The sequence below is a fragment of the Aquarana catesbeiana genome, linkage group LG01, assembly GCF_042186555.1.
Source record: "Aquarana catesbeiana isolate 2022-GZ linkage group LG01, ASM4218655v1, whole genome shotgun sequence".
NCBI lineage: Eukaryota > Metazoa > Chordata > Amphibia > Anura > Ranidae > Aquarana > Aquarana catesbeiana.
The window spans coordinates 837,368,641-837,383,389 of NC_133324.1; the positions used below are offsets into that span (position 1 = coordinate 837,368,641).

At 47.6% G+C, this 14,749-nt stretch overlaps 1 protein-coding gene across 1 annotated transcript in view; it reads right to left on the minus strand.

Annotated features, from left to right (window-relative positions):
• The window catches only part of WDR19 (WD repeat domain 19), a 102,518-nt gene extending 88,612 nt beyond the window's left edge, over positions 1-13,906 (minus strand). Inside the window, exons 1-3 of the mRNA XM_073608721.1 lie at positions 13,755-13,906; positions 11,690-11,781; positions 8,548-8,613 (exon numbers count right to left, since the gene is read on the minus strand). Coding sequence (XP_073464822.1) covers positions 8,548-8,613; positions 11,690-11,781; positions 13,755-13,760 — 164 coding nt within the window. The 5' untranslated portion in view covers positions 13,761-13,906. The remainder of the gene's footprint in view (positions 1-8,547; positions 8,614-11,689; positions 11,782-13,754) is intronic.
• Positions 13,907-14,749: the final 843 nt, after the last annotated feature.

Genomic DNA, 14,749 nt, shown 5'->3' on the forward strand with positions numbered 1-14,749 from the left:
GACCACTAGGGAAATGCCAATCAGTGCCCATCCCAAATGCCTGTCAGTGCAAGTGCAATCAGTGATGCCTATCAATGCCATCTATCAGTGCCGCCTATCAGTGCTCAGCAGTAGCAGTGCCGCCTATCAGTGCCACCCATGAGTACCCATCAGTGCAGCCTTTCAGTGCCCATCAGTGTCGCCTATCAGTGCCCAACAGTGCCACCCATGAGTGCCCATCAGTGCCACCTATCAATGCCCATCAGTGATGCATATCTGTGCCACTCATCAGTGCCGCCTACCAGTGCCCATTGGCAGTGCCTATCAGTGCCACCTCATGGATGCCACCTCATCGGTGCCGCCTTATCAGTGCCCATCAGTTAAGGAGAAAACGTACTTATTTACAACATTTTATAACAGAAACAAAAGAAAAACTTTTTTTTTTTTTTCAAAATTTTAGGTATTTTTTTGTTTGTTTAGAAAAAAATAAAAACCCCAGAGCTGATCAAATACCACCAAAATAAAGCTCTATTTGTGGGAACAAAATGATAAAAATCCTGTTTGGTTACAGCGTAGCATGACCGCGCAATTGTCATTTAAACAGCGTCAGCGCTGAAAGCTGAAAATTGGCTTGGGCACTGTATTCAGGTGGTTAAATTGATGAGTCAAAATTTTAAATATTTGGTGGTACCCGGAGGCAGGTTGTTTGCCGAATGTCTGGAGAGCAGTACAACAATGAACGTCTGCAGATAACCGTGAAGCATGATGGAAGTTCCTTGCAAGTTTGGGGCTGCATTTCTGCAAAGGAGTTGGAACTTTGGTCAGGATTGATGGTTTCCCTAAAGTGGCTGTAAAGGTTCATTTTAAAAAAAAATAACAAACATGTTATACTTACCTGCTCTGTGCAAGGGTTTTGAACAGAGCAGCCCCGATCCTCCTTTTCTGGGGTCCCCCGGCAGCGCTCCTGACCCCTCCTCTTCATTGCGTGCCCCCCCACGGAGAGCCGCTTTCCATGGGGGCACCCATGTGGGCGCGCTCCCGAGTCCTGCTGTTGCGTCCATTGACACAGACAGCAGGACCCGGCCCTGCCCCCCAGCTCCTGTGTCACTGGATTTGATTGACAGCAATCTATCCAATGAGAACCCGAAACAGCGGATGGAGCTGCTGGGTTTATCCTCGACGCTGGAACGATCGGGTTCAGGTAAGAAAAAGGGGGGCTCTGGGGGGCTGCTTCAGCACAGAAGGTTTTTCACCCTAATGCATAGAATGCATTAAGGTGAAAAACCTTAAGACTTTACATCTCCTTTAATGCTGAGAATTACAGGCAGATACTTATCCAACATGTCATACCATCAGGGTGGCATGGGATTGGCCCCAAATTTATTCTGCTGCAGGACAATCACCCCAAACATACAGCCAATGTCATTAAGAACTATCTTCAGCGGGGGCGGGACCGGAAGTTGCCCTGCATGGACGCCTGAACCTTCAGCTCTCCACCAGCCCGCAGCGTTAAGGCCTGAAAGGGGGACTTTCAGCTACATTTTATGGGAGGCAGCAGGAGAACCAGATCCTCCAAACCCAGGGGATCATCCCAACCGCCACCCGGCTCCACAACAACCCTCCACGGGTATTTTAAACCTTCCTCTATGTCCGAGGACGAGCGGGACAAGATGGCGCCGACGGCCCCTGCCTCCTCCACGAGGCAGTCACCGCAGCGGAGATCGGCATCCCCTCCACTACTCCAGAGCACAGTGGACCTGGATCGGGAGACAGGGGACCGGAGAAGCAGGGGATCGACAGCGGTGAGTCCACCCCCTCCACTCCCAGCACAAGGGAAGCATCCTGGCCCGCCTCAGGACCCCTTACTAGGCCTCACTACCAACCCCTACACGCAGTGCTCACAGGCCTTCCCGCAGCTGCTGCGCACCATGTCTGACCCATCCTTGTCCCTGGGAGGAACGGCGTCCCCCACACCTTCACTGCAACCCAGTGATTTTCCCCCGCTGCCAGGGCCAGGGAACACAGGGGACATTGGACAGATATCAGAGATGAACTTTGACGGAGACACCCTCCAACCAATGTTCGCCCCCCCCCCGGTCTCCCCTCAGCCGCAGAGACAGACCCGCCATAATGCCTCCAGGTCCACAGAGCAAAGAACAAGCCAGACGAAATCGTATGCCCAGGTGACAAGCTCGCCGACCCTGATCCCTATGGAGGTTAGGGACAGGGGCCTCCCCTCTCACTCACAGAGGCCTTCATGGGGGGACATGAAAGTTCCCCAACCACAACCTTGGGACCCCAGGGGATCAGCACCCTCCCAATTCGCAAGGGAACCATCCCCACCACATAGCCCACAACGCCACATGGAGCACGTTCACCACTTCCAGCACCTCACCTCGTGGCAGGACTGTCTCCAGGCTACTCCCACTAAGGAGGACTTCAGACTCCTTATTGAAGAAGTCAAGTCAGCTTGCCGAGCAGAAATCCAAGTGATACATGCTAACCTTAAACACCTATCTGAAAGGGTGGAGATGGCGGAGGAGGAAATTCAGGAGACCAAGCTGGCAGTACATCGCACCCAAGTACAGGGGGCCGACCACCATATAATGCTCCGGAACATGCAGCGTCACCTTGAAGACTTGGATAACCGAGGACGTCGAAACAACATCCGTGTCCGGGGTCTACCTGAGTCAGAGGGTCCCGAAGATCTTCACGAAATTCTGCAACTCCTGTTTAACAATCTTCTGGGGGACCCCCCAAACAAACCCATTGAGATGGACCGTGCCCACCGTGCCCTCCGTCCCAAGGGGCCCGTCTCCAGACCCCGAGACGTCATATGCAGGGTCCATTCCTTTCCCCTGAAAGAGGACATTATGCGCAAAGCCCGCACCACAAAAAAGGTTCTTTTTGAAAACACGCAAGTCCAGCTATTTCCAGACCTTTCCTGGATAACTTTACAGAAACGCAGACTGCTCCAACCCCTACTCATTCTGCTCCAAGAAAACGACATCACCTACCGCTGGGGATTCCCCTTCAGCCTCACTGCCCGCCGGCAGGGAAAATCTGCAGTGCTACGCTTTCCAGAAGACTTGGAAAATTTTTGTGACACCATGGAGATCCCACCACCTCGCTTGCCTGAATGGGACTTAGTGGATTTGCCCACACCTCCTCCCGTGGTGTGGCAGAAGATCCCACCAACTAAGCGACCCAGAGATCGGGACTCCCCCAGCGGATCCACCAAAGCAAAGCCTAAAAAAGGATGACTATCTTTCTCCCTTCTCCTGCCCCTCCCAATACAGTTATAAGCTATCCCCCCTAGGCCTCCCCCGCCTATCATTTCATTAGCAACATAGGGCACCCCCTTTTTGTTGGAGATGGGTCAGTGGTGGTTCTTTTGGTCACTGATCCCCCCCCAGAGGTCAACCCTACTAGAGTTCCCTATTGTCACTCTGTTTTGAGGACTTGAACACAGTTGAATTTGTTTCGAGTTGTTCACTATGCCCCCCCGGACTGGGCCCTTGTTGGGGGCCCCGATCGGGGGGACCTACTGGAACCTTTTAGAACCTGGGCGGTCTTTGCTGCCCGGGACGACAACAAAATGTTTATTACTAAATGATATGCTACTAACCATTTTTCTCCTTTTCTTTTCTCCTCTCTACTTATTCTACTTCTTCTATCTCCCCCCCATCCCTTCTCTCTTCATGGCTCGCCGCAGGTCTGGGGCACTCACTCGGCTACATCTCACGCCTGAACCTCATCGCTCCTTGGACTTCCTGGAGGGTCCACGGCTGGATAAGCTAAGTAATCTGATGCACGCACACACCAATGACCATGGCTAAGATCTTATCGTTTAATGTCCACGGCTTGAACTCAAACAAAAAAAAGGCATCTCGCATTGAGGGAGCTCAGGCAGATTGGGGCAGATGTAGCTATGCTGCAGGAGACACACTTCAATAGAGGGAGTGCTTTCACCTTCGCATCCAAACAGTACCCCCAGATTTATCAGGCCTTTAGTCCTCGTAAGCGTGCGGGTGTAGCCATCCTATTTAAAAAAGGCTCTCCATTTAAATGCTCCGAATCCTTCGTCGACCCGGGGGGACACTATATAATTTTGAGAGGTCAGTGGCAAACACAGGCGGTAACTTTCTGTAATATCTACGCACCCAATACCCATCAAATACATTTCCTGTCCAGGGTCCTCGCCCGCCTGTTTAGACAATCCAATGATTATTTGATCATTGGCGGAGATTTCAACTTGGTGCACTCGGTGGGTTTAGACCGTCATGTGATTAATCCCGCAGCCCATCAGACTCGGGCCGTCCATGATTCCAAGTTGTTCCGTCAGCTGACTAGGCACCATGCTTTATTCGATGCATGGAGAGCCCTACACCCAGGGGATAAGCAATACACATTCTATTCTGCCCCCCACCTCATGCATTCCCGCATAGACTATATCTTCGTTAATAACAATACCCTACGCGCCACCAGAACCGCCCAGATCCTCCCCATCTCGTGGTCCGACCATGCCCCAGTTCTTATATCACTAGAAATAGGCATTCCTACCCGTAAACCTAGTAATTGGCAGCTAAACAACTTCCTCTTACAACATATCCCGTCCAGATCGGAACTAGAGACAACTTTGCAGAACTACTTCCTAGAAAACAACACCCCCGAAGTCTCCCTAACCACCCTCTGGGAGGCTCACAAGGCAGTCCTACGGGGACGGTGTATAGCGATCTCTTCGGCTATGAAGAAAAATGCGATGGCATCTAAAACTCAAGCCGAAAGAGACCTTAAGACTCTAGAACTCCGACTGCAGGTATCACCATCCCTAAACCTTCTCAAAAAAGTGATCTACCTCAGAAACACCCTTCGAGACTTGGCGTTAGGAAAGGTAGAGAAGGCACTTACTCGATTAAGACAAACATATTACGATAAAGGGAACAAGGCCCATACTATCCTGGCACGTAAACTCTCGGAGCGCTCACACATGTCCACACCCCACCAAATTAAGGACAAAAAGGGGGCCCTCACGTCACACCCCCAAGACATAGCCCGGACCTTTGGAGAATTTTACACAACCCTATATAATAACCCTGAAATTCCCCGAGACCCGCCCCCTCCTGACATAAAAGAACGTATGAAACAATACCTAGAGGAAAGTGGACTCCCCAAAATACAGAAGACGGACCTAATGTCACTTAATGCTCCGATTACAGAGGAAGAGCTAACGGCCACTATCAAAACCCTGCCCTCTCATAAATCACCTGGCCCAGACGGCCTTCCTTATGAGTATTATAAGGCATTCCTCCCGATTCTACTGCCCTATATGTGTAGGATGTTTAACGCCTTCTTTCAGAAAACCTCCATTCCCACTGATATGCAGAGGTCGTTCCTCACGTTGATTCCTAAACCTAACAAGGATCCTTCTGTGTGTGCCAGCTACAGGCCAATCGCACTCCTAAACTCTGATTTAAAAATCTTTACTAAACTCCTTTCAATGCGACTGAACCTGATACTTCCCTCGCTAATACACAAGGATCAGGTGGGATTCGTCCCCCTACGTCAGGCGGGGGATAATACGAGACGAATTATTGACCTAATAGACGTGGCGAACAGGAATAAGCTGCAGGCGTTAGTTCTTGGCTTAGACGCGGAAAAAGCTTTCGACCGCCTTGGCTGGTCCTTCCTCTTCGCCACGTTGAACTGCATGGGATTTCAGGGCCCATTTCTCCAAGCTATCAGACATCTGTACACTAACCCCTCGTCTCAAGTAAAAACTCCCTTTGCCCTATCACGGGCTTTTCCAATCGCGAATGGAACCCGCCAGGGGTGCCCACTCTCACCGCTACTTTTTGCGCTGTGTGTCGAGCCTCTGGCGGCTTCCATTAGAAAAAACCCGAACATTCACGGCATCCCGCTGAAAGACAGGGAATTTAAACTAGCCTTGTTTGCTGATGACATTATCCTCACCCTAACCCAGCCCAGAATATCACTCCCTAACTTACACACCGAGCTTGACCTATATAGATCCCTATCAGGATACAAGATAAATGCAGCTAAATCAGAAGCCCTACCCATCAATATTCCAACACAGGAGACCCAACACCTACAACACTGTTTCCCCTACCATTGGAAGACATCATCACTGAAATACCTGGGTGTACAGATAACTCCCTCTTATTCCACCCTATACCGAGCCAATTATCCTCCTCTCTTTAAAACCATAAGGGACCTTCTACTAAAATGGAAGGCCCATCATATCTCCCTACTAGGGAGGATAGCTTCTGTTACGACGGTCATCCAGCCGAAGCTGCTGTATTTATTCCAAACTCTCCCCATCCCAATACCCCTAGCGGAGCTGAAAAAACTCCAAGCGGATTTAACACGATTTGTTTGGAATTACAAAAGACATAGAATTTCACAATCAGTCATGACAGCGGCGCGATCAGACGGCGGATTATCATTCCCTGACCTAACTAAATACTACCAAGCCACCCAACTGCGAACCCTGGCCTCTTGGTTCACCCAACGCTCATATAATAAGTGGACAGAAATAGAAAAACTTTGGATGGCCCCAGTCCATCCAAACAGCATGCTGTGGAATGCGGAGGTGAAGGTGGAGTCCACTCAACTTTTGGGCCCCATGCTCCACATTAGTACACTTTGGCGTAAATTATCACGGCTTTATAAGCTACGCTCAGAAAGCTCACTCCTCACATCGTTCCTCTACAACCCCAAGCTGCCTGCAGGCCTCACTCACCAGATGTCTTATCCATGGGCGATGAGGAATCTGTTGCACTTTGGTCATTTGGTGCACCCATGCACGCGCAGATTGCTGTCCTTCACGGAACTCCAGAAAAAATTTGATTTACCAAGGCAAGTGTTCTATGGATACTTGCAGATTAGGCACTACGCTCAATCAATTGCCCCGAATCTACAGTTCTCGGCCCCATCACCCTTTGAGGGATTGATATTAGAAGGCTCGACCAGACGCGGGCTAATATCCGATATTTATCGGATACTGAACTCTTATAACTTTACAGACCATGGCAAACATTCGTACATGACCCGCTGGGAGAAGTTCTTAGGGGAGGAGATCTCGGAAGCTACCTGGAAGACGATTTGGTCCCGGGCGGCTAAAAGCTCATTATGCACTCTGTACAAAGAGAATGCCTACAAGGTTCTTTTCTTCTGGTATATGACACCTGATGTCCTCCACACCATTTTCCCATCTAGTTCGGATAGATGTTGGCGGTGTATGAAGGACAGGGGGACCTTATATCACATCTACTGGTCATGTCCCAAAATAGCTCCCTTTTGGACGGAAACGCAATTATTGTTGAATCGCCTACTGGGCGTCCAGGTCCCCAAAGTCCCGAAACTGTTTCTTCTTGGTGTGTCTGGGCTACGTATATCCCGACACTCCAGGGAACTGCTAGGTCATGTTCTCACAGCAGCGAGATGCCTGGTAGCCCTCTATTGGAAGAAACAGATTCCACCCTCCCAAGCAGACCTCTATACCAGAATAAAGGACATAGAGCTAATGGAGAAAATGACAGCCAGGATACAAAACAGAATGGAGGCCCATGACATGGTCTGGGAGGAATGGCACAGGTGAGAGGACCCGTCCTAGGTCTGCGGCTAGACCCCCCCCCCCATCTCCCCTTCCCCCTTCCATCCCTCTTTTCTTTTTTCCTCCTTTATCTTCCTTCTCTCTGTAAAATGCTAATACATACTCAGTCCAATGATGTTATTTGTTGGTTGAAAGCCTTAGATGATATGGAAGGTATTATACCACTACTGTATCTGGATGATTATCATCAGAAGCTCAATGTCTATTGCCTAGACTGTTTACCAATTGCACTTAATCATAAGCGACACTATTGTTCTATGCATATGTATGTCTTTATGTTTAATAAAAATTGTTACTTGAAAAAAAAAAAAAAAGAACTATCTTCAGCATAAAGAATAACAAGGAGTTCTGGAAGTGATGGTTTGGCTCCTACAGAGCCCTGATCTCAACATAATCGAGTCTATTTGGGGTTACACGAAGAAACAGAAGGATTTGAGAAAGCCTACATCCACAGAAGATCTGTGGTTAGTTCTCCAAGATGTTTGGAACAACCTACCTGCCAGGTACCTTTAAAAACTGTGTGCAAGTGTACCTAGAAGAACTGATGCTGTTTAAAGGCAAAGGGTTATCACACCAAATATTGATTGAATTTGGATTCCTCTTCTATTCATTTACTTTCAATTTTGTTAATTAATAAAAATAAACTATTCACACTTCTATTTCTGAAATCATTCGGAATTTACAGCATTTTTTCACACCTGCCTAAAACTTTTGCACAGTAGTGTATATTAAAATTATTAAAACTGCATGTCCCTATCATCTTCCCTTGTATTATACAAATGTATACTAAAACGTATATAGCAAAAACAAACAAACAAACAAACAAGATAGATTAGATAGATAGATAGATAGATAGATAGATAGATAGATAGATAGATAGATAGATAGATAGATAGATAGATAGATAGATAAAAATATAAAGATCCTATTACCCAGGTAAGTTGATTTCATCTTTCTTTTGGCCATGTCGATCATATATTTTCACTGTATGATCCGCTCTAGAGATATATAATTAAATGCATAGAGACAGAAACATTGTTAACATTCTTAATCCATAATAAAAGGGATTGTAAAGGCAAAAAATAGAAAAATAACAAACATGTCATACTTGCCTGCTCTTTGCAATGGTTTTTCACAGATCAGCCCCGATCCTCCTCTTCTCGGGTTCCCTGTCGGCACTCTCGGCACCCCACCTACTGCTGACTGCCCCCATAGCAAGCTCGCTCTCGAGCCCCACTCTCTGTGTCCTTAAGACACAGAGAGTGTGGCTCAGCCCTACCCCGCACTCCCTCCTCACTGGCTGTGATTGATAGCAGCGGGAGCCAATAGTGTATCTCAGCCAATGAGGAGCGAGAGACCTGGGAGAGTCTGCTCTCGTGCACAACGCTGGATTGAGATCAGGCTTAGGTAGTTATTAGCGGGGAGCTGCACACTGAAGGTTTTTTACCTTCATGCATAGAATACATAAAAGGTAAAAACCTTCAGCATTTAGAACCCACTTTCAAGTTTCTGGGTGTTTTGGATGCTGGTTGAAATCATCCACTGCCTTTTAATATCTGTTAAGAGTATAAGCAATATGTATTTAGCTGTTTGCCTGAAGCTACCTTTTAATGAGCATGTACAGAATTTCCCTATATTACTTTATATATTATTAAAAGTTTTCACTTTTTAAATTTTCGTTTAGTCAGTGAACTTAATTTGTCATCTGATAGTATCACACTCCTCCATCTCTCCAGGCACAGATAGTACAACCACAATTACAAAAAAATTGGGACGCTGTGTAAAATCTACATAAAAACAGAATGCATTGTTTTACAACTCTCATAAACCCACAGTTTATTCACAATAGAAACTATATCAAATGTTTAAACTGAGAAAATGTAGTCATTTTTAAAATGATGGCAGCAGCACATCTCAAAGTTGGGACAGGGCCATGTTTACCATGGTGTAACATCCCTTCTTTTTTAACAACACTCTGTAAACATCTGGGATCTGAGGGGACCAGTTGCTGGTATTTTGAGGGAGGAATGTTGTCCTATTCTTGCCTGATATAGGATTCTAACTGTTCGACAGTCCTGGGTGTTCTTTATTTCAAAGATTTGCAAAATATTTCCAATTGGTGAAGGGTCTGGACTGCAGGCAGGCCAGTTAAGCACCCGGACTCTTACTACAAAGCCATGCTGTTGTCATAGATGCAGTATGTGGTTTAGCACTGTCCTGCTGAAATATGCAAGGCCTTACCTGAAAACGATGTCATGTAAATGGGAGTTTATGCTGCTCTAAAACCTGGATATAGTTTTCAGCATTGATGGTGCCTTTCCACAATAGCAAGCTGCCCATTTCATACACACTTATGCACCCCCATGCTTTCAGGGATGCAGGCTTTTGAACTGAGCGCTGATAACAAGCCGGAAAGGTCCCTTCCCTCTTTTGTCCAGAGGATTCGGCACCCATGGTTGCCAAAAAGTATGTTAAATTTTGATTCATCGGACCACATAACAGTTTTCCACTTTGCAACAGACCATTTTAAATGAGCTTTGGCCCAGATAAGTCAGCAGCGTTTCTGGATCATGTTTAGGTATGGCTTCTTCTTTGCAAGACAGACCTTGCATTTTTGGATGGCACGGTGAACTGTGTTCGCAAACAATAATTTTTGGAAGTATTCCTGAGTCCATGCAGTGATGTCCAACACAGAATCATGTCTGTTTTTAATGCCATGCCGTGCCGTCTGCAGGCCCAAAGATCACGGGTTTCCAATATTGTGTTTCAGCCTTGTAACTTGCGCACAGAGATTTCTACAAATTCTCAGAATCTTTTGATATGTACTGTAAATTATATATTTAAAGTCTTGGCACTTTTACATTGAGGAACATTATTCTGAATCTGTTCCACATTTTTTAGATGTAGCTTTTCACAGATTGGTTAGCCTCTGCCCATCTTTATTTCTGAGACACGCTGACTCTCTAGGATGCTCTTTTTATACCCAATCATGTTACTAACCTATTGCCAATTAACCTATTTAATTGCAAAATGTTCTTCCAGCTCTTCCTTGTTAGTACCACTTACTTTGACAGCGTTTTGCTGCCCTGTCCCAACTATCAATTTCAAAATTACCTTATTTTTTTTCTATAAATGGTACATTTTCTTAGGTTAAACACTGGATATATTTTCTATTGTGAATAAAATATGAGTTTAAGAGATTTGCAAATCATTGCACTCCGTTATGTAAATTTTACACAGAGTCCCAACTTTTTTGGAATTGGGGTTGTAGTACCTCTGGGTAGTTTGGAGAGCAGCGTGGGGGTCGCTGGTCGGCCGCTATCCTTCCCACTCCCAGTTTAAGGGCTGTGTACGCAAACACAAAGACCAGCTACTGTGATTGATTCATGGCTGAGACGACCCCTCGTCTTCGATGAAAGCATCCTCTGGCCATGCAGCTCCTCTTTGGAGGATGTCTCCTCTGCTCTTAAGAATTATGGTCACAGCCCAAAATGGCCTTATACCAGTTCTTTAGTGACCACTGGTGTATGACACTAACGTTACTATGTACTGGTACTTTTCTATTTTGTATTGTATGGTTTTATATCTGTACAGTTTATAACCTTAATAAAAAATCTGGGACTTGATTCCGATGTTATCCCCTGCCGCCTCTACACTGAGAATTGATCAATCGAAGAATGCTGATTACTCAGTTCCCGGGTCCGCTCTGAGCACAGATTGGTGACTATCATTCACAGCTCTGCGTTCTGCCCCTCCAGCGCTCACTGGAGCCCCAGACTGTGGAGGGTGTGGGACCGGCTGGCTCAGGCTTTCAGTGGCGTGCTGAGAGGCTGAGCCAGCTGCCGGCCAGGCATCTAGGAGGATTCCAACAATATTGTTGGGATCCCTGCAGAGCCTGGACCGGCTCTGTGGCATCAGCTGACAGCAGGCTTTAGCCTGATGTCGGCTGAATCTGGGTCATAGGAGTGCAGAATTAAGTGCTCTCCTGTGATGCACTGGAGAACTATAGTCAAAAGAGGTTTGGTCATACTTCTCCTTTCAAGCCAGGCAGTTGTATGATAATGATATGCTTACCCTGTAACCACAATGTAATTTCCTAATGTCTTCTGCCAGACATATTGAATGGGATGTCCAAGCAAGCCCTTTTCAGTCAAACAAAATACCCGCTGGAAAACACAAACACAATTCTTAGAAAAAGCACTTTACTAAATATGAACAGTTCAAAGCAACAGTGTAAAAATGTCAGGACTGAAAGTTTTTATATCAAATTTTAAAAAAAGAACCTAACCCTCAAAATATTGTAAATTTTTAAGTGACAGATAGCAATTTTTTAAAGGTTTTTTAAGGATATATAATAGGTAGATCACATACACAAAAAGGAATAATCAAAGACTCAAAGACTGGACTTCTTGTTTTCAATGCAAAGCCTACAGACCTCAGAACATGTATGGTAATGTGGGCAGTGCATAGAAACGGAGATAAAATACACTGCAGTGCCTAGGTATCATTGTACATGTTTAAAACACCAAGGAGTGAGGATGTGGTTGTAAGCGGGGAGGAAATCCAGTACCCCAGAGTTTATCAAACTGTATAGCACATGAAGCCATTTGATAATAAAAGGGAGTCGGGGTCAGGCCATATAGCATGAACGGATGGTCTGATGTGAAGGGGGGGGGGGGGGGGGTTGGGGTGGAGGACTCTGATGTGAAGGGGGAGGGGTGGACTCTGATGTGAAGGGGGAGGGGTGGACTCTGATGTGAAGGGGGAGGGGTGGACTCTGATGTGAAGGGGGAGGGGTGGACTCTGATGTGAAGGGGGAGGGGTGGACTCTGATGTGAAGGGGGAGGGGTGGACTCTGATGTGAAGGGGGAGGGGTGGACTCTGATGTGAAGGGGGAGGGGAGAGACTCTGATGTGAAGGGGGAGGGGAGAGACTCTGATGTGAAGGGGGAGGGGAGAGACTCTGATGTGAAGGGGGAGGGTTGGACGCTGATGTGAAGGTGGGGGGTGGAGGACTCTGATGTGAAGGGGGAGGGGTGGAGGACTCTGATGTGAAGGGGGAGGGGTGGAGGACTCTGATGTGAAGGGGGAGGGGTGGAGGACTCTGATGTGAAGGGGGAGGGGTGGAGGACTCTGATGTGAAGGGGGAGGGGTGGAGGACTCTGATGTGAAGGGGGAGGGGAGAGACTCTGATGTGAAGGTGGGGGGTGGAGGACTCTGATGTGAAGGGGGAGGGGTGGAGGACTCTGATGTGAAGGGGGAGGGGAGGGACTCTGATGTGAAGGGGGAGGGGAGGGACTCTGATGTGAAGGGGGAGGGGTGGAGGACTCTGATGTGAAGGGGGAGGGGTGGAGGACTCTGATGTGAAGGGGGAGGGGTGGAGGACTCTGATGTGAAGGGGGAGGGGTGGAGGACTCTGATGTGAAGGGGGAGGGGTGGAGGACTCTGATGTGAAGGGGGGGGGGTGGAGGACTCTGATGTGAAGAGGGAGGGGTGGACTCTGATGTGAAGGGGGAGGGGTGGAGGACTCTGATGTGAAGGGGGAGGGGTGGAGGACTCTGATGTGAAGGGGGAGGGGTGGAGGACTCTGATGTGAAGGGGGAGGGGTGGAGGACTCTGATGTGGAGGGGGAGGGGTGGAGGACTCTGATGTGAAGGGGGAGGGACTCTGATGTGAAGGGGGAGGGGTGGAGGCCTCTGATGTGAAGGGGGAGGGGAGAGGCTGATGTGAAGGGGGAGGGTGGAGGACTCTGATGTGAAGGGGGATCCCACTTTGGACTGGGGTTCCTCAGGTTTCTGCATAGATTCCTAGGCTGCCATGAATGATAAATATTAGAAGCACTGCTGTAAGATATGCATGTCCCACCATTGTTTACATAGAGATGCTGCTGATGAATAGATATTAGAGCGGATGGACAGAGTATAATCACACGATAAGGACTGGATCTATCATTCAGGCACAGCTGGACAGTCCTAGAAATCATTTCCAGGGACAAATACTCTGAGGCAGGGATTGGGGTCCGATGAGCAGACGTGTAAACACGGTGTGGTGACGTTGCGTCTGTATGTCGGTGGGAGGTGTAGAATATAGGGTATACGTGCTGTGTACATACCGAACCCCGACCTCCCCGGCCTCCTTACCTTCATTCTGCAACAAGCCCCTTCAGTACCGTAGCGCGCATGCGTGTACCCAGGGCAACCACGGACGGCGAGCTAGGGAGCGTCAATACATTCCCATAGTAACCTCTTAGCCAATCACCAGACAAGCAACAAGTGAAACAATCTCCTCTGAAGTCCGCCTTCTTGAATGTGTCTCCAAAATCTGCCATTTTAGTGAAGACATAATCCACCCTGGTGTGCAGACCTTCTAAATCTCAAATGAGTAGGATTAGAACGCTCTTTATTTGTTTCTTCAATTACGTGCAGTATTTAATGTACTTAAAAAGAATTCAATGTGAAACTAAACTGTATCTGAACACCATACATACACTAAAAACGCCCATGTTTAATATTGAAAGTAAACTCAGCCATCCATCCATGTCTACATTCTTTATTTTGTTGAGAAATCACTTTGGAACACCCCCCTAGTATTTCTGGCTGTGGCCATCTTTAGTAAGGGCAGATGATTCATGTAGCATTTCCTTCCTAGAATCCATCTACCCTTACCTCAGGCAGGAGTGTGTGCTTAGCTGAGAAAATCTTTCCTGCATCAGCAAGCACACTCTATCAGTAATGTTGGAAAGTTCTCAGACATATGTAACACCCTGTCTTAAACAGTGACTATTGCTCAAATGTAGTTTTTAACACTTGTCATCAGTCCCGATTTTCTAGCAGGTCTCTTTCCCCGTGTGTTCAGTGGAGAGGGGAGGGGCCTCTGATCCCTGCAGCCAATCGGCTTCTCTCTTCAGCTTGGACACTGAAGCCGGTTAGCTGCACGGATCAGAGGCCCCTCCCCTCTCCACTGAACACACAGGGAAAGAGACCTGCAAATACACATGGAGCTGCCTCCAACCCTCCACCCCATGGCCTGCTGCTGCCGGTCTGTGTCCGACGAGAGGCAGAGCCAAGGGACTCTACTGGGGGCACCTGATGTAAGGAGAGACTCTGCTGGGGGCACCTGAGATGTAAGGAGGGAC